Genomic DNA, 23,167 nt, shown 5'->3' with positions numbered 1-23,167 from the left:
TTTTTCCAACTTGAAAATAACAAGTCACGGGCCGCACACGGTGGCTCATGCCTGTAATCCCAGCACTTTGGGAGGCTGAGGTGGGTGGATCATGAGGTCAGGAGATCGAGACCATCCTGGTTAACTCGGTGAAACCCCGTCTCTACTAAAAATACAAAAAACTAGCCCGGCGAGGTGGCGGTGCCTGTAGTCCCAGCTACTCGGGAGGCTGAGGCGGGAGAATGGCGTGAACCCGGGAGGCAGAGCTTGCAGTGAGCTGAGATCGCGCCACGGCACTCCAGCCTGGGCGACAGAGCGAGACTCCGTCTCAAAAAAAAAAAAAAAAAAAAGAGAATAGCAAGTCACTAAGTCACTTGATAGCAAAAATGCCAAAGACACCTGTCCGGATCTAATACAGAATAATTTTAGACTTTCTTGGCCCTTCTTTCAATGCTAAATTGTCTTTTGCTTTCCTTGTACATTTGCTACTCTATGACCTTCATGTTTTCCTACAAACTACTAGAAATTTAATACTGACAGCTTTCCAGACACAATACTCAGGAATATCATTAGGACACACAGTAGGAGGCTGATCTGTGAACTCACCATTCCGTCACTACTATGAAAAAGAATATCCATTTGAGAAAGCACCTCGATTTTCCCAGCGTGAGCTTGAAGATGCACACCCCTTGGGGCGTCCATGCTTAGTCTGCGAGTAGGGGATTCTAACCTGAGGTGAGGAAAAGAAGAAAAAAAAAAAAAGAAAAAAGAAAAGAAAAAAGTATTAAAAGCCACTCCAGCACTCCCTCAACTTAGCATGGAAAAGATAACTAGTAAGATACCTAAGTCTTCAAGTCATTCTCAAATGGTAACATACTGTGCATTATTCGTTGATAAATCCAGAAATAATGTGAAGTATGAAAGAAACTGTCTATCAATGAAAGCCTATGAGATTAGTATCCTCTAAAAGCCGATGAAAACATGAGGCAGTCCTAATCCCATGCAGCAGTTTCCAATGGCGTAGTTAAGTACTCGGCATACTATTTCAGAAGAAAATGCCATTTATGAAGAACTACACAAAGTTATTTTTGCTCTGTCGCCCAGGCTAGAGTGCGGTGGCTCTTCACAGCCGTGATCATGGTGCATTGCAGCCTCGAATTCCTGGGCTCAAGAGGTCCTCCTGCCTTGGCCGCTCAAGTAGCTGTGGCAGGCTTGTTTTTTTAGTTAAAACGCCAATTTATTTAGGAAAAAAAGATAGATGTAAGGAGAACACACGCATTTTCCATGTTCATGAGACAGAATATAAGTTTGGTCTTTTTTAGAAAGATTACAGGGCAAATGGAAAGATTTCTTTTGGAAAAATTACTGAACTGATAGAACTGAAAGGAGGGAAGTTGGCCTCAGCTGACTTTGGTTTTGTACAATTAATCAGACTCTCCTTGTGGTTAAGCCAAGTACAGAAAGAGAACCAAAAATATAAGAGCCAGAGGAATTCTCTTACTTGCCTCTGCCTGGAAAAGGCTGCATTTCCACCAGATGGCATAATGTGATCATTTGAAACACTTTTCAGCTGCTCAGCACCCAAGTTATGTGTATAATATTTCATGGCCAAAGTAGGATTTATTCCCAGAATGCAAGATTGGTTCAGTATTAGAAAATCCATTAATGTAATACTCCATATTAATATATCTAAGAGACATACATGACTATCTCTGTAATTACTAAAGACCCTCTTACTAAATTCAATACCTATTCAACACAAAATAGAAATCGATATGTGCTTTCTTTATAAAATACACATTCACATCATTTTGCTTAATGGAGAAATACCAGAGGCATTTCCACTTTGACTGGAAAAAGACAGGGATGCTTACTATCTCCATTTCTTTCTCACATTGCATTGAGGACATCAGGAAATCCAATTAGCCAAGAGAAATGGATTAGATATTACACTTGCAAAATAAGGTGTAAAAACTACATCTATTTGCAAATGATCTGATGGTATACCTGGAACATCCCAGTGAATCAATCATCAAATGGATGTGAACAATACTAGGTTTAGTAAGGTTTAGTAAGGAAATAAAATTAGCACACAGGAATCAACAGCCTTCATATCTAAAACAATAACAGGGAATAATGATGATATGATAAACCTCCTTTATAATAGCAACGAATAAACGTGGAAAACATATATGAAGAAAACCTTTCAATGCTCCTGAGAAGTATAGAAGTAGCTTTGAACAAACGGAAAGACAGCCCTGTTCTTGGGTAGATCACTCAACACAGTCACTTGTCAGTTTTCCCTAAGATAATTTATCAACTTAATATAATCCTAATAAAAAATAAGTTTTCTGGAAGTAGACAATACTCAAGTTCATATGCAAAAATACATAAGAATAGACAGACTAATGTTCAATGATGTACAAAGTCGTGTGCATGTGTGAGCACGTGCACGCATGTGTGCACAACTAGTCCTACCAGACATTAAAATATCTCCTCTGTAATCCCAGCACTTTGGCAGGCCGAGGCAGGTGGATCACCTGAGGCCAGGAGATCGAGACCAGCCTGGCCAACATGGTGAAACCTGGTCTCTACCCAGAAAAAAAAAAAAAAAAAAAAAAAAAATTAGCTATGCATGGTGGCAGGCTCCTGTAATCCCAGTTACGTAGGAGGCTGAGGCAGGAGCATCTCTTGAACCTGGGAGGCAGAGGCTGCAGTGAGCTGAGAATACACCACTGCACTCCAGCCTGGACAACAGAGCAAGACTCCATCTCAAAAAAAAAAAAAAAAAAAAAAAAAAGCCTGTTTAGTTAACAAAGTCAGTACTGACTCATGAATAGAGAAACTGGTGCAATAGAATAACAAGTGCAGGAACAGCCCCAAGTCTACAGAGACATTTAGTGGTAAAGGTTGTATTTCAGATCATAGGGGAAAAGTAGAGTTTTAAATAAATAATCTAGTTGCTAGCACGTCTGGTTGGCCAATTGGAAAAGATAAAATTAGAATCAGACCTCACACCTTATACATCATACCTCACACCTTATACATCATACCTCACACAATAATAAACTCTGAGTGGATCAGAGGTCTAATCGTAAAAGATAAAACCATGCAAGAAACATATTAAATTCAAACTTAAAATCCAGATACAATAAAAAAGATTAATAAACATGAGTATGTAAGCATTAAAAAGTCTGCACAGCATAAAGTACAATAAATCAAAAACCAACTGAAGCTGGGAAAAATTATTTAAAACATATATCAGGGATGAAGGGCTAATATCCCCAATATTTAAAGAAGTCTTAAAAATTGAGAGGAAAAATATTTTTTAAAAAGTAGAAAAAGATAAATCATTCACAGAAAGGTGAAGCAAACATATGAAAAGTTGCTTCACCTCACTCATATTATGAGAAATGTAGACCATTTTGAGAAATAATTTCTAATCTATCAGATTGGCAAAATTTAAAATATTTTAAAACACATTGTGTTGGCAGCTATGGGAAAAGGAAAAAGAGGTTTTATTGTATCAATGCTAGTGTGCAAATTGGCACACCCCAATGGAGGGGAAAGTCACTGGAAGGGGAATTTGGCATTATCTGAGTAAACAATATAGGCATTTATGTTTTTCACCCACGGATTCCTCTTCCAGGAATTTATCATGAAGTTATATCTCCAACAATATGAAAATATACCTGCACAAGCGAACTGTAAATAAATCAGGTGCTTACATATAGGGGAGCAGTTGAAAAACCTCTGATACGTGCACACCTGGGAAGCTGTATGCGATTTCTGGGGCTCTTTCCCGGCACATGCCCTCTTCTCTGGTCCTCTGTCCCACAGACTCCCCACTCTCAGATCTCTTTCTCCTCCACTCCCAGAGATGCCCGTGCACTGACTGGATTCCCCCTCCCTGTGCCCGGATTCTGAACATGCCTGTGGGCAGAGAGCTCGGGCAAGTGTAGGGCTCACCTCATTAGTTTCTATCTTGTTTTGCACTTCCTGTTATCCAGTGTCTCAAAGTGGTTGTTTCATATATTTGTCAAGTGTTCTTCTGGTTACCAGAGATGGCGCATCCAGTCCCAGTGACTTCATCAGGGGCAGAAGAGGACTGTTGCCAGACTGCCCTGCTGCGAGCTTGCAGGGGTTCCCCTTCCCAGATCCTTCTTAACAATCTCCTTCTCCCACTTTATAAGGAAAGACATGCTCATTCTTTCTGAATCGATGATGATGTATTACCCTGGGGTAGAAATATTTCCAGAGGGGATGGTGTGGGACGAGTCGGTGAGGATACAGCAGTCACTCGTGTCTGGGTGGCAGGGTAGGGGAGGAGGTCCCGCCGGTCACAGCCCAGACTATGAAGAGCTGGGAGTGCCCCGTGGAGCACTTAGGATTTTCCTATGGCTGATGTGATGTGGGAGCAAAGAAGCATTTAAACCAGCTTGCATTTAGCAAACTCACTTTGATAGCAGCGTGAGAGGCAGATTGGAGGGGAGGAAGCAGGAGGAAGGAGGAGGCTGTGAAGAGGCACCAAGTGTGGAGTCGGTGGGACTTTTGGACCTCCTTTGGATTTTAATAAACACTATCTAGTTATAAGCAGAAAATCTTGAAAATAAAGGCAACGGATGAAATAAGAAACAGTCAGGTCGTAGGCACTGCTGACATATTATTCCAGCACATACCCCCTTGTCTTCTACAGGAGAGGTTGTTCATATGTGAACAAAAATTCTTACCTAAGGTCTTGAAATGGGTCGGCTCTGACAAGGGGTGTCTCCACTGAATGTTCGAAAAGAGCCCCTTCAGGCCCTAAACAAAAAACAAAGATGTATCAGGAGCAGAAGTAAAATAAGTGGCACCGGACAAAATAAACATTTAGCCTAGATATTAAAGAACATAAGGATTTTGTTCTTTGTTGCAGAATTTTTGCAGATCTTTGAGTTACGGGTGGAAAAATAGGCCCAGCTGCTTCCCTACTTTTCTGAGGCTATCACAATTTCATTATGTTCCCATAAACAAAGTATGTTTTTCAAAGCAATTACAAATTAGCAGGCTTATTTTAAAACTAGAAAGCAATATTAGTCTTCAAATCAAAAAAGGAAAAAAAGTCCTTCCAAAAGTTGCATACATCCGTATATTTTAAGTAATAGTAATTTAATTCTCTAGATTTTATGTGTAGAAATTGTATCTTGTGTTACTTGTTTCTAAGGCACTCAGGATATTTACAGAAAAATTACAAGCTTTAAATATTTAAAATGAACCTTCTAATCCCTAGGAATCAGTATGTTCCCAGTTGTTTCATGAGACTGAGAACTAATAATATGCAAGGCCCTGTGTCAGCTGGGGTACAGAAAAACACAGGTGAAAGTGACATGCTCTTCGATGTATCCTAACTTAACAATCAGACCCCTACGATGCAGGTAATATCTTCCCATTGTACCCATGAGGAAGCTGAGGAAGAGCAAGGTTAATTAACGTGCCTAGGGTTCCACAGGTGAGAAGTGGCAAGGCTGTAATTTGAATTCAGAGCCCACACGTTTAATCTATATGCTATAGGGGTTTTCATACATAAATAACAATATGTGATAGAAAGTAATGTGCCAGTAGCGAAGTGCAACAAAATTATCTGGAGGGTCATCAATGGGGAAGAATTACTTTAAGGCATCAGGGACGACTATATAAGAAAGTGAAGTGGGTCTGAACCTTAAAATAAATAAACTTTTATGAACATACGGAGATTGCGAGCAAGAATTTCAAAAAGAGCAGCAGTCCAGGGGCAGGAAAATGTGCTGAGTGTCCAGGAATAAACAAATAATCCAATTCACTGGAAGCAATGAATTCTACATGGAATACAAACGTATCTTTCACATTATATTTAAATCTATATCCTCTTGAATTTCATGGGCATATTCATAGATATAAGCAGCACCAAGCACCACATTGCGTACATATGCTCATCATGACTTCCCCAGGTTGCTCGTGCCTATCTTGGGCCCTGCCCTGCCTAGGGTCCCACCCCTGGCTCAGGCCCTAGCCTTGGCTTAAGAGGCCGTGGCTGCCGCTTGCAAAGCGTTTTTCTCTCCCTTGTGGTTCCACAGGAATCTCAGGATTCATCCTCATGCTGTGAACTTTCCTCTTTAGGAAATACAGAGGGTCCCCGACTTGCCACGGCTTTGTAGCAGGCAAGCCATTGCAAGTTGAGGAGCTTCTATAATGAAACAACTAAAATGTTTATTTTTAAATCAACTCTTGTACTAGTTTCAATATTGGACACTGAAGAAAAATTGCCTGGGTAAAGGTTTCCCAGCCTCTGTGCTGAGAAATCCTCATCCTGGGCAAAAGATCTTTTGAGCAGCCCTTACTGATTTTTTTTATTTTTATTTTTTATTTTTTTTAAGATGGAGTCTCACTCTGTCACCCAGGCTGAAGTGCAGTGGCACAATCTCCGCTCACTGCAATCTCCGCCTCTCAGGCTCAAGCAATTCTCCTGCCTCAGTCTCCTGAGTAGCTGGGACGATGCGTGTCCACCACCACACCCGGCTAATATTTTCTATTTTTAATAGAGACAGGGTTTCACCATGTTGGCCAGTCTGGTCTCAAACACCTGACCTCCGGTGATCTGTCCGCCTCGGCCTTCCTAAAGTGCTGGGATTATAGGCGTGAGCCACCGCCCGGCCAGTCCTACCGTTCACAGTACCTTCACATTTTCTCCACAGTATTACTGGCTATATTAGCTTTGTTATTATAATTACTACTTCCTTAGTAATTTTATTTAAATACGAAGATATGATAAAAATCCACACTGGAAAAAAGCCCTTATCCAAGAAATAATAGCTTGCGGCACGAAAGCAAAACACACTTAAATCAGAACAAAGCGAAATTTTAAAATTACAAACGGATTTAGTAGGATGATTTACATAAAAACTATAATCAACTGAAATAAAGGAACACACATAAGTGAAGGTTAATGTTTCATGAAAATTATAATTTATGTAAATTATACTCAGATGAGAAATAGATCCTCATTGTAACAAGTCACATTTTCTTAAAATACCACTTAAGCAAACCTAAATGATAATGGAGATCATTATGTAAAGTTAGGCTATACCAAGCACTGGTGTTTCCACAATAAATGGTGCAGTCAAATTTTAGAGCACAATATCTGGTTTGTTGATGTATTGACAACATTTCCTGCTTGGCATACAGAGGAAAATAATTTAACATAGTAATCTGTATAATAATATGTATTCATTTTATTCTTTTCTTTCCTCCTTGCTTCTTCTGATTTGCAAAATATAAAAGAAAATGTAAATTTTAATACACCTGAAGTCAATTCTCAAGACAAGCAGAGCTATGCTTAGTTTTATGTAAGTATATTTACTGTGGTTTATGTAGCATTGTTTGAAACCCAAGTAATGCTTTGTTATCACGAACCTAGAATGAGCTTTATGAATCATCAAAAAATAATGATTTCTTTCCATAACTAAGATATAGAAACAAAAGGAATGTGGGCATAAAATTTTCTGTAATTATTTTCTCCATTTTTATATAAACAAGATGATATTATGAATGAGAAAAAAGTCATCACATTTTACTTTCTATAACACATACCCTTGTAAAACAAAACTAAAGACTGCAATCTATTCCACTTTCATGGGCAATTTTTATTTGAGCACAGTGTTGGGTCAAAATAAATATAGAGATAAATCTCTAAATGATTTTTGGGGGAATCATAGAACTGCAATTTGGGGCATATCTCCAAAGAACAAAGAAAAAGTTGGGAGTTTTATTAGAAAGAGAAACGTGGGCGGGTGCAGTGGCTCACGCCAGTAATCCCAGCACTCTGGGAGGCCAAGGCGGGCGGATCACTTGAGGCCAGGAGTTTGAAACCAGCCTGACCAACACGATCAAACCCCGTCTCTACTAAAAATACAAAAATTAGCCAGGTGTGGTGGCGCACTCCTGTAATCCCAGCCATTCAGGAGGTTGAGGCATGAGAATCATTTGAACCTGGGAGGCGTGGGTTGCGGTGAGCCAAGATCGTACCATTGCACTCTAGCCTGGGCAAGAAAGTGAGACTCCATCTCAAAAAAAAAAAAAAAAAGGAAAGAAATGTTATCTATTGTTTGAAAGAAGGCTCATTGGCACTAGAGAAGCTTCTGGGAGCTGGGAAGCTCTGATTGGTGAGTGAGGGCAGCAGGTAGAACACTTGTTGGTGTCACGGCAGGTCGTTTCAGCATTTACTAGGTAACACCGGTCTCAGGGTGACAGCAGGCCATTTCAGCGGCTGGGCTTGAGGACAATTCAGTTCTTGAAAAAGGTGCTACATGCCCTGAGTGCTTTTCCCCGAGCCCCTCGATTTGCTTGGGTATGACAACATGACCCAATTCGTATAATCAACTTTCACAGCAGCTTCAATTCTCTTTCCCAATAGCTGAATTTATTCAAAGAGTTTCAGTGGCACAATTTTACAGGGCAGTAAAACTCGGTAATTAGTTTTTAAATGCGTGCCAATTACTTACCTTCTAATGTAACTATAATTAGTGATATTATATCGACATATGATTATGGTAATGTACTTATAGGGAGATAGAAAATCTATAAACTGATATGTATTATCTTTAAATAAGAGCAGCAGTTTCTCTACATTGAAATGATAAATGCCCAAATTATATGCTCTTGATTATATCATTACTATTCAGCCTCAAAGTTAAATACTCCTCGGAACCTATTTGCATATAATAAAATGAATTTTCCTAAATGGTTTCATAAAATGATTCTCAGGAAATGGTTGTTGATCTTCAATTTAATTGCATTTTCTTTATGTTTGCATTCATTTAAATATTCACAACCAAGATGATGTAAGAAACATAATTGGTGTAATACCTCTTCTTTGTGGAAAATAAAACATATTATTTGAAGTCCTATAATCTAAAATTTTAGATAGGAAAAAAGTTCTACTATAAAATATCATTATATAAATCATGCATTAAAATGACCCTGTATAATATGCATTATTTATATAGGAAAGTACAAATAAAAAGGAAAATAAAGGAAAGCCTAGTCTAATAATGTTAACTTTTTTATTTTTAGAATATGTCATTGAGATTAGACATGGACATGTCATTGAGATTAGACATGTCCGTTTCTACTGTGAAGCAGTAGTACTCAGCATCATTCTTCCCTTCTGGATCCTACAGCATTGTATGATGAATGATGCTCACATGAAGATCCGTAGTAAGACTGTGGTGCAAGATGGGCTGAGATGCTCATGAAGGCAGTTAGAAAGTTCATGGTACACAGCCCAGCAATCATGACACTCTTGGACAGAGCTCAGCAACTGAATGGCAAATTACTCTAAGTTGCTACATTCTTTGCAACATACTGTTGTTTCTAGGTTCCTTCAGTTATAGAAATACATAGAATTCAATATTAATACTTCTGTTCAAACAGTAATACGTTATGTGTCTCAGTATGCATTCATTTTTGTATCAACACTGATAACTATTTGTTAAGATTTATTCTACGCATTCATCGAGCATTTATGGACTGATACGGGCTTTTCAAGTGATGTCAAAAAAATTCCATTTCTCTTCTTCAGGCAAACTTCCGCTTAATGTCCCCAAATAATACCTCTACTGCCTCCTATCCTATTCACTTTGTAATCACTTCAACCTGCCTTTTGCCTTTATTACTCCAATGAAAAATGCTCTCCTTAAGATTGCAATGACTTCCATAATAATAAATCCAATGACAATTTCTGTCATCTCTCCTGGGTCCAAATTCTGAGAAAATAGTCTCTCCTGACACCAGAAAAATGATTATTGTAATATCCCTCCCACCGCATTGCCTGTCCCTTATTCTCCTTTGGTGGCTGCTCTGCCTTTATTTGGCCTCTACCGTTGGCATTTTTCGGAGCTCAGTTGGTTGATGACGCCCACATTTATCTCTAGTCTGGACTTCTGCTCTGAGCAGTAGCTAACTCAGACGCCCAATAGCTGACATGACATATGCACTTGGCAGTTTTCCCAGATGATCTTCAGTTTACGTGTCTAAAATATTAACTGTTGATGCTGTCTGCCCTGCAAATGAATTCTCCTCCTCCTCAGGCCTCTCCATTACCCAGAGAGTAATGCCATCACCCAAAGCAAATATTATCATTGAGTGTCCTCTTGGATGCCTGCCGTACCTCTGATTCATGGGCAAGCCTGTAGCTGTCAGATGTTAAATTGGAGTAATTCACTTCCCTCTCTGACCATTGCTACCACCCAATCCAGGTCACCTTCACTGATTACCTGCACCACAATTGACATCCTCCTAACTGGTCTTACTGCTTCCATTCTTTCCTCCAACCTCCCTTGTAATGGATGGATTGATCTTAAGATGTATAATGAATCAAGGAGTACCCTGTTCCGAACAATTCAATGCCTCCCCATTGAATTAAAACAAATCCTAACTTCTTATAATGGCCAGCAAATCCCCTGCATAATCTGGTCCCACTCTATCTCCCTTTACACCAGGCTTTTTTCAGACTCAAACTTGGTAAGATTAAAAATAATAATCATGAAATAATATGGCATAGATAAGCCAAACACAGCAGTTATCACAATGAATGTGAATGTTTTAAATTCCACATTAAAAATCAAAATAAATTACGTTACAAAAAATAAATCCAGCCAAATGCTGCATACAAAAGAAATCCAAATAATTTAATATGAGAAAAATTTCAGCTGGGAGAGTCACTTAAGATGCCAAATCACTGAGGTCCTCTTAGAGAGAGATGTTGAGAGAAGTCTTTGTGGCGGCAAGTGATGTCTGCAATTGATGGAATCATTTTGCAACCAAAAAGGGAAATATCAACATACTTGCAGAGAAGAAAAGGTAGAGAAATATTACTTGGCTACTAAATTAATCAACAACCTGGGGTTACCCTTTCCCCAGCCTTGCTATGTGAGATAATATATGTCCTTGCAGTTTAAGCCTGTTTTAATTGGGACTCTTGTTCCTTTCAGCTGAAATACCATTGACTGCAGCACAGCACTGACCGCTGCGTGCAGTGCTGCATCAGACAGTGTTCTGTGCCCTTGGGTATGTGTTTGAAGGATATGGTGCTCCTAAAAGCACCTTCCAGATATCGGTCTTCACGTCTTTTTCAACTTAACATCCTTGTTTATTTTCACTTCTTCAGTGGCTGAACACGTTCTCCAGGTCCATTTTTGTCACTGGCTATAATTATGGGTGACTCTAGCATTTCTACACTATCACTTTTGACTTTATGTGATCTTGCTTAGCTGCACAGAAGGCATGAAGAATTGGGATTGTTGCTAGATCTTACTTTTTCTCATTAGTGGTGGGAAATGGATCCTATTTAAAAACTCTGTTTTTAAAGATAATATTGGGAAACGGACCGAGCCTAGCAAATTGTTGCCAGGGAGCTAAAATACACTTACGGTGGCCAAACTAACAGTTTGTCATCTGGCGGAAGTCAGTTCTGGCAATGGTGTAGAATAGTGTTTGGAAGACAACATTGTGATGTTATTCCAATGGTATGTTCTGTAATTTGGGTTAATAAAAGAAATGTTAACTTTGGCCACTTGGTGGCTAATTTTGTGGGGGAGGAAGATGAGCCTGCTCAAAGGCCTAAATCGATTTCAGACTGAACTGATGAAATTGTGTAATCGCTTCCATAAATGTCACTTAAAAACTATTATTCAGTAGCCTAGTTGACTAAAGTCTAAATGGAAGCTGTTTAAGAATTAAAGAGAGGTTTTAGCTTATTTGAGTCATTAAAACAATAGCAATAGCAATTGTCTTAATTACTCAAAGAATGGCAGTTCGAGTCAGGATTAGGACTTGGTGCAGCCAGGAGTTTCGAGCGCACCATCTTAAGGAGAGAGCGACTTTATTTCCCCTTTCATCGGAGCTATGGGCTGCTGTGCAAGTGATGAGAGCAGAGAAAAGAAGCAAAGAACTGGGTTTTCTTTCCAGTCCTCAGAGTGAGGCCAGTGGCTCTTTTCCTACCACTGCTCTTTCCTTGGCTCTTTCTCCTCCTCCTCAGGCCTCTCCATTACCCAGAGAGTAATGCCATCACCCAAAGCAAATATTATCATTGAGTGTCCTCTTGGATGCCTGCTGTACATCCAATTCATGGGCAAACCTGTAGCTGTCAGATCTTAAATTGGAGTAATTCACTTCCCTCTCTGACCATTGCTACCACCCAATCCAGGTCACCTTCACTGATTACCTGTACTACAATTGACATCCTCCTAACTGGTCTTACTGCTTCCATTCTTTCCTCCAACTTCCCTTGTAATGGATGGATTGATCTTAAGACATACAATGAATCAAGGAGTACCTTTCCTTGGCTGTCAACTGCTGTTGCTTTTGCTGACCTGAGAAACTCCAAAGGCTACTTGGAGTCAATCCAAGTAGATTTATGATAAAGGGGTCATATCCAGAATCTACAAGGAACTTAAACAAATTTATAAGAAAAAAATAACCCCATCAAAAAGTGGGCAAAGGATATGAACAGGCACTTCTCGAAAGACGACATTCATACAGCCAACAAACATATGAAAAAAAACCTCATCATCACTGGTCATTAGAGAAATGCAAATCAAAACCACAATGAGATACCATCTCACACCAGTTAGAATGGCGATTATTAAAAAGTCAGGAAACAACAGATGCTGGAGAGCATGTGGAGAAATAGGAACACTTTTACACTGTTGGTGGGACTGTAAACTAGTTCAACCATTGTGGAAGACAGTGTGGCAATTCCTCAGGGACCTAGAACCAGAAATACCATTTGACCCAGCAATCCCATCACTGGGTATATACCCAAAGGATTATAAATCATTCTACTATAGAGACCCATGCACATGTATGTTTATTGTGGCACTATTCGCAATAGCAAAGACTTGGAATCAACCCAAATGCCCATCAATGATAGATTGGATAAAGAAAATGTGACACATATATACCATGGAATACTATACAGCCATAAAAAAGATGAGTTCATGTCCTTTGCAGGGGCATGGATGAAGCTGGAAACCATCATTCTCAGCAAACTAACACAGGAACAGAAAACCAAACACGGCATGTTCTCACTCATTAGTGGGAGTTGAACAATGAGAACACATGGACACAGAGAGGGGAACATCACACACTGGGGCCCGTTGGGGAGTGGGGGGCTAGGAAAGGGATAGCATTAGGAGAAATACCTAATGTAGATGACGGGTTGATGGGTGCAGCAAACCACCATGGCATGTGTATACCTATGTAACAAACCTGCACGTTCTGCACAAATATCCCAGAACTTGAAGTATAAAAAAGAGTTACCCATTGTTATTTTCAGCAATTGTCCATTAATATCTGTTCTTGAGTACAGTCTGTGTAGAATGCTAATCCTTATGTTTTCTTCCTGATAAACTCCTACCCATCTTTCTAGGACCAGCTCAAATGTTTCTTTCCTGGAGAAATCACTGCTGACCTATTCTGCCTCTCTTTCCACGCATCATACCCAGCAGAATGAATCCTTTTCTCTGGGCTGCTCCTGTAGGCTTTTGCTCAAACATCTTTTAGTGTCCTTAGCTGATTGTATCCAACAAATTAGTTTGTGTTTCCACCTCCCCAGCCAAAGTATAAGCATCATGTAAAAGGAAGCATGTCTGAATTATTTTGTACTGGAGGCTTTTAGGTTAGTCACTGACACATAGCAAATGCTATGTAAACGCTAATTCCAGAGAAACAGTATAAATTTAAGTGCTTCTAAATTGGGGGTGATTTTACTCCCCCTCCCCCAATAATGGGGAACTTTGGCCATGTTGGGAGAGATTTTTGGTTGTCACAACTGGTGGGGTGGGAATGCTACTAGCACCTAGTGAGGCTAAGGATGCCACTAAATGGCTAAGGATGCTGCTAAACATCCCGCAACGCACAGGACAGTCTCCCCCAATCTCCACCAGAAACATTATCCAGCCCAAAATGTTAACAGTGCTAAGGTTCAATAGCAAAGACATAGAATCACCCTAAATGCCCATCAGTGACAGACTGGATAAAGAAAATGTGGAATACTATGCAGCCATTAAAAAGAATGTGATCATGCACACCCTTCTAGGGACATGGATGGAGCTGGAGACTATTATCCTTAGCAAACTACGACAGGAACAGAAAACCAAATTCTGCATGTTCTCACCTATAAGTGGGAGCTAAATGATGAGAACATGTGGACACATAGAGGAGAACAACAGACACTGAGGCCAATTGGAGGGTGGAGGATGGGAGGAGGGAGAGGAACAGCAAAAATAACTAATAACCTGGGTTAATACCTGGGTGATGAAATAATCTGTACAAAAAACCCCCATGACACAAGTTACCTATGTAATAAACCTACACTCGTACCCGTGAACTTAAAGTTTAAAAAAAAACCAAAAAACAGTGTTAAGATCGACAAAGCCTGCCGTAGACAATGGTTAGAGATTCAGACCTTGGATAGAGACAAAACAAGAAGGGAAACATCAAAACTGTGGAATCTCTTAGTTTCTTTCATTACAAAATGTAAGGAAGCCAATAACATATTGGAAAATTGAGAAGAATTATGGTTTGCTCAAAATTGTGCCGTTTGTACACTCTCAGTTCATGGTGTCTCTGGCAGTAAGAACTAGAAATGTTTGCAACACCAAAATAACAAGGAAAGCATAGAGTCATTAGAGGTGGGGTATATTTTGCTTAGTTAGCTGCACTGCAGAGGAGGAGTTTGGGAGAAAACTGTGGCTCAGGCAAAAACAATTATGAAAGAGAAGATTATAACTTGTCTTTTAAAAGGACAACTTGAATGCATGTTCTAGAGCAGGGACTCTAGATCCCTGGGCCAGAGATGGGTCCTGGTCTGTGGCCTGTTAGGAACTGGACCTCACAGCAGGAGGTGAGCAGCAGGTCAGCAAGCATTACCGCCTGAGCTCCGCCTCCTATCACATCAGTGGAGGCGTTAGATTCTCATAGGAGGGCGAACCCTGCTGTGAACTGTACGTGTGAGGGATCTAGGTTGCGTGCTCCTGATGAGAATCTAATACCTGATGATCTGAGGGAGTCGTTTCATCCCAAAACCATCTCCCACACTGTGAAAACATTTTCTTCCACGAAACCAGTCCCTGGTGCCAAAATGGTTGGGGACCACTGTTCTACAGAGAGCGTTGACATATTGCTGACCTGCTGTTTCTCCTGCTGGTTCACGTTAGTCCAGGGCAGTGGTTCTCAAAGTGTGGTCCCCAGAGCTGTGGCATCAGCAGCACCTGGGGACTTCCTAGAAACACAGATTCTCAAGTCACATTCCAGACCTGCTGAATCAGAAGCTCTGGGGATGAGGGCCAGCACTATTATTATTATTATTATTATTATTATTATTATTGTTATTGAGATATGGTCTCACTCTGTTGTCCAGGCTGGAGTGCAGTGGCTCAATCTCAGCTCACTGCAACCTCTGCCTCCCAGGCTCAGGTGATCCTCCCACCTCAGCCTCCCGAGTAGCTGGGACCACAGGCACGCATCACTGCGCCTGGCTAATTTTTGTATTTTTTCTTTTGTAGAGATGGGGTTTCGCCATGTTGTTCAGGCTGGTCTTAAACTCCTGGGCTCAAGCGATCCACCTACCTCAGCCTCCCAGAGTGCTGGGATTACAGGTGTGAACCACTGTGCCTGGCCCCCAGCAGTACATTTTAAACAAGCCCTCTGGATGGTTCTGACGCATGCATACAGGTAATAAATAATACAGCTGCTTATCAATTTTCTCATCTGTTCCTCTAATTGATGTCATAGCCCGGAAGGAGTCCTGGGCTAAGGAAAAGTTCATTTTACTGATTCTCTGTGTGGGAAGGCTTGGGTTTGAAGCGATCTAAGCTGTTACAGATTTTACTGCCCTGCAGTGCAATGATACTCTACCAAGAACTCTGCTGTCCTTTGCATACTTGATCCACTTAACCCAGCAATGATAGTACAGTTGACATCATCAACTCACTTTTAGAAGTCAGGAAACAGAAAACAAAAATTAACTTACTTGAAATTATGCAGCTAATAATTGCAGAGGTAGGAACTGAACCCAGGTCTACCCAGCCCATATTCTTTATTGTACACAACAGTGCATTTCTGATGCTCAAGGTGCTTTGTTGGACAATGACCAATTTCCTTTAACTAAATGCCCTAGTGTCCTTCATTTTAGTAACAAAACCAGATACATGACTGTCTTAGAGTATGCAACATTAGGTTATGATTGTTGTAGTTTGTTAGGGCCGGTAATAGGGTGGAGTCTACTTCCTTGGCCAGGAAATGCTATTTGTTTTTCATTTGGGAGTATTGATAGGATTGTGAGAGACAATAACATCGCTATTGGTTTTCACAGTAGTACAGAAAGGCACTGGGATAGATTTAACAAGTGTCTGCTTACGTCTTCTAGTCTTTAGCAAGTGAATTTAGAGTATGTTCCGAAAAATTTTTTTCATAAAATGGTCTCTTCTCAGTCTTAAAAATGAGTCCTATGAGACCGGTATTCAACTTTTAGTTCTAAAAGAGAACTTTTTTTTGTAGAAATATGAGGAATTCAAGTACATGATATGATGAGAATAAAAGAAACTTGGGAAACAGATACTTGAACTGCACAGATAACAGTGACATTTGATAAGTCTGTGGGTTACTCCAGTTAGAAAAAGACAAAGGGTGGCAGGGCGCTGTGGCTCACACCTGTAATCCCAGCACTTTGGGAGGCCGAGGTGGGTGAATCATTTGAGGTCAGGAGTTTGAGACCAGCCTGGCCAACATGGAGAAACCCTGCCTCTACTAAAAATACAAAAATTAGCCAGGCGTGGTGGTGGGTGCCTGTAGTCCCAGCTACTCAGGAGGCTGAGGCAGGAAAATCGCTTGAACCTGGGAGGCAGAGGTTGCAGTGAGCCAAGATTGTGCTACTGCACTCCAGCATGGGCAACAGAGTGAGACTCTGTCTAAAAAAAAAAAGAAAGAAAGAAAAAGAAAGAGATAAAGAGAGAAAGAAAGAAAGGAAGAACGAACGAACGAACGAACGAATGAAAGAAAGAAAGAGAAAGAGAGAACGAAGGAAAGAAAGAAAGGAAGAACGAAAGAAAGAACGAAAGAAAGAAAGAGACGAAGGGTAAAACTGTGGTGGAAGAAGGGTGGGCCAAGATCTGCAGGAAGGATTTTGTTGTTCTAGGAGAGCATCAAGAGAGTTGCAATGGAGAAAATGCAACACACTCAAGCTCTCTTATCTGCTTGAAAGATTCCACATGAGCTTGTCAATAGGACAATGTGTGTTTGCAGATGTGTACTCCATGGAATGTTGTGTTTTTCTCGAATTAGTACATACCAGTTACTCGAAGTTTATCTGTACCAACCACAACTTCCTTCTCATCTACAGTAAATAGTGGCTTGCCGTCATTGGAGTTGATCTGAAACTGTTGACTCTGGACTTCTACCATTTTGGGACCTGAAGAATTAATTAAAACAGTTTATTATAAACTGTCCACTACAAGCAGCGTCACAATCTCTATTTTTACACATGCCATGTCAACCCAACAAGACCAAGTACCTAAAGATTTGGTATTTGTTAGCATTAGTGGTACTGATTGATTCTGTAATTAAACTTTGCAACTTTTAAGTCTAAATGTATCATATTATTAAAATTAATTTATGTCAAACATATGTTAACCTATATCAATATATGTATAAATGCATTATTTAAGAGTTTCTTAAGATTTTTAAATACTTGCCCAAAATAATATGGTTCTCCTATTCGTGGTTAAACTTGTATTCTTTTGGTTATGAACCACCTAAGAATCCTACATTCCGAAATGTGAGATTTGTGAAAGATCCTCTTACAAATGGCTCACTTTAATGGTCAAAGTTAACCTAGAAGATGAGTCATATCCTGAATTTTTTCTCTGCCATTATTCTCAGAAGAGCTGCTCACCCTCTACTCCACAGGAAAAACAAGCATCACTGTGGAAGAACACCTTCCTGTTTTTGCCCTTCCCCTAAAAAATTTTTGACTTTGCCATGCCTTCTGTTTCACTTTTGTATCCAAGCTTACGCCCTTCACCTGAGCTCTAGACCCCCTGCCTTCCAGCTCTTTCATCTATTCAGCAGGTGTTCTGTGGGTGCTCACTCACCCTGTGTCATCCAGACATGAGGGTGAGGTCACACCTCCCACTCACTCAGCTACACACCAACCCCCGGCACTCATCATATGTGTTCCCCAATTCCTCTTTGATGCTTCCAAACTTTCTAACCCAGGCCTCATGGATTAATCTCCCTAGAGTATAGCCTTCATTATCTACTTAAGAAACTATGAGTTCCCCAATTTGTTTATGTTAGCTTTATATTCTTTTTTTTTTTTTTTTTTTTGAGACAGAGTTTCGCTCGTGTCACCCAGGCTGGAGTACAATGGTGCCGATCTCTGCTGGCTGCAACATCCGCTTCCCAAGTTCAAGTGATTCTCCTGCCTCAGCCTCCAGAGTAGCTGGGATTACAGGCATGTGCCACCACATCCGGCTAATTTTGTATTTTTAGTAGAGATGGGACTTTACCATGTTGGCAAGGTTGGTCTCGAACTCCTGACCTCAGGTTATCCGCCCACCTCAGCCTCCCAAAGTGCTAGGATTACAGGTGTGAGCCACCACGCCCAGCCTATATTCTTATCTGTAAAAGTAAGTTGAGGCTGGACACAGTGGCTCACACCAGTAGTCCTAGCAGTTTGCCAGGCCAAGGCAAGCGGATCACCTGAGGTCAGGAGTTTGAGACCAGCCTGGCCAACATGGAGAAACCCCATCTCTACTAAAAATACAAAAATTAGATGGGCATGGTGGTGCGTGCCTATAATCCCAGCTACCTAGAAGGCTGAGGCAGAAGAATTGCTGGAACCCGGAAGGTAGAGGCTGAAGTGAGCCGAGATCGCACCACTGCAGTCCAGCCTGGGCGACAGAGCGAGACTTAAAAAAAAAAAAAAAAAAAAAAAGGAAGTTGAGAAAAGAAGTCATATCTTATAATTTTTTTGTATGTGTCCCTCTGACCCTAACAGTTCTCAAAAAAATTTTTGGATACCTGGTAGAAATTAAGTAAAGCCTTTCTATTAATGCATTGATCAGTTTTGGACATGCTCATCTAAGTGTTCTTAATTTTATTAATTTGTATTTAAAACCCTCCAGTGAGTCTTTATTAAATAAATAAATATTTTTGGCAAGAGTGCCGGTTATAAAGTTGACTTTTTTTCTCTATGTTATATCTCCTTTTTTTTTTTTTTAAAAAAAAGCTTCACTTTATTTTTTGGTATTTGTATGTTATTTTCCCCAATCTGAGACTCAGAGTTCCTGTTTATTTCTTCTGGGTCACTGATATGCCTGTGTATTTATTATATAAACACCGATTTGCATTTAATGGTGACTACCAAGTTACCTGTCTTTAAAATTGAGAAATAATTGGAATAATTAATCCAGTAAGAGTTCATTGTTTTGCTCACTAGAGGTTCATCTTACAATTCTAAGAGGCCTTATTAAGTATAAGGGGTTCAACTAAGTGACAATTTTTTTTCTGTAGTTATTACATCGATAAAATATTCAACGAATAAGTTTAGTTTCATAGTAAGTCTGTGCAGCAAATACACATAAATTGTTACTCAAATCAAATAAAATGCAGGAAAGTGAATGGTTCCATTCAGTACAAATCTATTGCATGCTTTTTATGTACAAGGTTCTGTGCTAAGCATTGACAATGTGCAAATGAGTGAGATCTAGCTCCCAGCATAGAGGATTCTGTGGTTCACTAAAAAGAAAAGCATGTAAGCCTGGTTTCAGGACAACTTGCTAAGTATTAGGATGCAAGCATGAGAGAGTCTTGACTAGGAATTCATGGTCCATCCATCCAGGCTAAGAGCAGCGTCCAGAGACGTGATGCCTGAACTGACTTGGAAGAAAGAGTTCATGCTTCCTGCTGGGCGTGGTGGCTTACCCCTGTAATCTCAGCGCTTTGGGAAGCCGAGGCGGGCGGATTGCCTGAGCTCAGGAGTTCACGACCAACCTGGGCAACACAGTGAAACCCTGTTTCTACTGAAAATATAATAATTAGCTGGGCGTGGCGGCGTGTGCCTGTAGTCCCAGCTACTGGGGAGGCTGAGGCAGGAGAATTGCTTGAACCCAGGAGGTAGAGGTTGCAATGAGCTGAAATCAGGCCACTGCACTCCAATCTGGGTGACAGAGCGAGACTCTGTCTCAAAAAACAAAAAAGAAAGAGTTCATGCTTCCCTGTTGAAGGAAGAACAGGGATCTCCAGGTAAAGGAAACTATTTGAGCAAAGGCATAGCGGCGAATAAAATCCCATCTCCATTTTATTAAAAATAGACACTGCATGTTTAAATTTAAATACGCTTTCCACTTCAGAGAAAACTGTACTGTTCTTCAATAGTTATGGAGTTTGTAATTAATTTTCTAACTTTTATTAATATTCTAGCAGTTTTTTTTAACCTAGTTGGACACTGATTAAAGCTGAGGATGTAATTGTCTTTTGCAGTAGAGGTCTTAAGAAATAAAATTTAAATTCTACCTTGTTGATAAGAAAAGAGCTATCTGTACAGTCCCATTTTTAATGAAAGGCTTTGGTACAAAGAGAAAAAGTTAATGGTTTTGTGATCTGATTAATTAAGTTTGGGAAATTAGCCTAAGGGTTTTTCTGGTGAAAATACCATCAAATTCTCCCTTACATATAATGTGTCTCATCAGCAACCTTCTTTTGTTCCTCAGGATATCTTTAATTTAAAATAAAATAATTTAGAAACAAATATCACAAAGTCCTTTAAAAAAAGGAAACATATATTCTGCTGGTGCAAATATGGTATCACAGAGAAAGGACTGGGCTGGAAGCACAAAGCTGTGCTTGTTAGCGCTACTACTTTTGTGGCATAATCTTGTATTATACAGTTCCACTTCATACGCCTGGCACTAATGACCTTTACATGTGTTAAATAAAATAAAATGAAATAAAATAAGAGATGAGGCTTGAGAAGTCCCTGAGCAAACAAAGCTAGTTATGCTATGCCAGTGAAACTTAGGTTATTTCTAGTAAATGTCCCTGATAATCATAAGCAAAACTGATGTAGCTTTCCAAAAATGCTGTAAAATGATCTTTTTTTTTTTTTTTTTTTTTTTTTTTTTTTAAAGACAGGGTCTTAGTCTGTTGCCCAAGCTGGAGTGCAGTGGTGTGATCTCAGCTCACTGCAACCTCTGCCTGCCGGGTTCAAGCGATTCTCCTGCCTTAGCCTCCTGAATAGCTGGGATTATAGGCACCTGGTTGACTTTTGTATTTTTAGTAGAGATGGGATTTTGCTGTGTTGCCAAGGCTAGTCTTGAACTCCTGACCTCAAGTGATCTGCCTGCCTCTGCCTCCCAAAGTGCTGGGATTACAGGCATGAGCCACTGCGCCCGGCCAGATGATCACTTTTAACCAATCTTCTGCCATCTGGAAACCCTGACTGTAATAATCAATCGTTGTAAAGGTTAAACAACTTTCTCATTTCACTATATATAGAGAGTAAATATAGATAAATAATACATATAATATTTATATAATTATATATAAATATATCTGTATTATTATATATAAATTATATATACATAAATATATATATATAATCCATCCATTAGAACACTATCCTACCTGCCAACTGGCTTCTCAGCCCATCTCATCCTACACAATCTTTTTATTCATTCCTCTCTTCATTTATTTAACAAATATTTATTGTATAACCTATTAAATGGAAAAGGGTAGCCTAAATTATGAATTGTGGCATTAACTGAATTGAAAAAATCTAATTCCAATTAGTGAATCAAATTATTATACATGTATTCCTTGAAATATTACATAGCCATTAAAATAATGCTATGATTTTAAAAAATTTCATAGATTAAACTGGAAAAGGATGGACTTCTGGGTGGCGATGACCACGCTGGCTATATAGTAATCAGTTTCCCAAAAGGTCATCCCCAAACTCTAAGGAATAGCTTCACAGCTATAAAAATTCCACACAGACCAGGCGCGGTGGCTCACGCCTATAATCCCAGCACTTTGGGAGGCCGAGGCGGGCGGATCACGAGGTTAGGAGATCGAGACCATCCTGGCTAACACAGTGAAACCCTGTCTCTACTAAAAATACAAAAAATTAGCCGGGCGTGGTGGCGGCGCCTGTAGTCCCAGCTACTCAGGAGGCTGAGGCAGGAGAATGGCGTGAACCCGGGAGGTGGAGCTTGCAGTGAGCCGAGATCTCACCACTGCACTCCAGCCTGGGCGACAGAGCGAGACCACATCTCAAAAAATAAATAAATAAATGAAAACAAAACAAACACACACACACACACACACACACACACACACACACACACACACACCCCAAACCCTTGCATTACTTAAAGGCAGAACTGTTGAGTTGAGGGAGAAAAATTAACAAGTGCCAGGACTACAACTTCTCACACATCTGCTCCGTCACAGGCGTTATGGTAAGCAAAGGCCATGGGAGGACGGATGAGGAGACTTAGTGAGAAGCCACTTAAGGAATGGACAAAAGTAATGCAGGAAATGAATACTAAATGAGCTGGGATAAAAATCCTGATATCAGACAAAGTGGAATTCAAGTCAAAAGCGTTAAATATGACAAAAAATTTTTAATGCTAAAATTACAACCCACAAAACATAGTATTTACAAATATCTATCCCCCAAATATCACAGAAACAACCTGTATGACAAAAATAAAAGATGTGAGGACCCAATACAGGAGCACCCAGATTCATAAAGCAAGTCCTTAGAGACATACAAAGAGACTTAGACACCCACACAATAATAATGGAAGACTTTAACACCCCACTGTCAATATTAGACAGATCAACGAGACAGAAGGTTAACAGAGATATCCAGGACTTGAACTCAGCTCTGCAGCAAGCTGACCTAATAGACAACTACAGAACTCTCCACCCCAAATCAACAGAATATACATTCTTCTCAGCACCACCTCACACTTATTCCAAAATTGACTACATAGTTGGAAGTAAAGCACTCCTCAGCAAATGTAAAAGAATGGAAATCACGACAAATTGTCTCTCAGACCACAGTGCAATCAAATTAGAACTCAGGACTAAGAAACTCACTCAA

The 23,167-nt window shown here is 40.0% G+C and overlaps 1 protein-coding gene across 1 annotated transcript in view; it reads right to left on the bottom strand.

Annotated features, from left to right (window-relative positions):
* The window catches only part of SGCG (sarcoglycan gamma), a 78,360-nt gene that overhangs the window by 4,805 nt on the left and 50,388 nt on the right, over window positions 1–23,167 (bottom strand). Inside the window, exons 5-7 of the mRNA XM_008021713.3 lie at window positions 17,345–17,464; window positions 4,710–4,782; window positions 586–709 (exon numbers count right to left, since the gene is read on the bottom strand). Coding sequence (XP_008019904.3) covers window positions 586–709; window positions 4,710–4,782; window positions 17,345–17,464 — 317 coding nt within the window. The remainder of the gene's footprint in view (window positions 1–585; window positions 710–4,709; window positions 4,783–17,344; window positions 17,465–23,167) is intronic.

The sequence above is a fragment of the Chlorocebus sabaeus genome, chromosome 3 (assembly GCF_047675955.1).
Source record: "Chlorocebus sabaeus isolate Y175 chromosome 3, mChlSab1.0.hap1, whole genome shotgun sequence".
Classification (NCBI taxonomy): domain Eukaryota; kingdom Metazoa; phylum Chordata; class Mammalia; order Primates; family Cercopithecidae; genus Chlorocebus; species Chlorocebus sabaeus.
The sequence above is the reverse complement of the archived record's forward strand: the minus strand, read 5'-3'. Positions and strand labels throughout refer to the sequence as shown.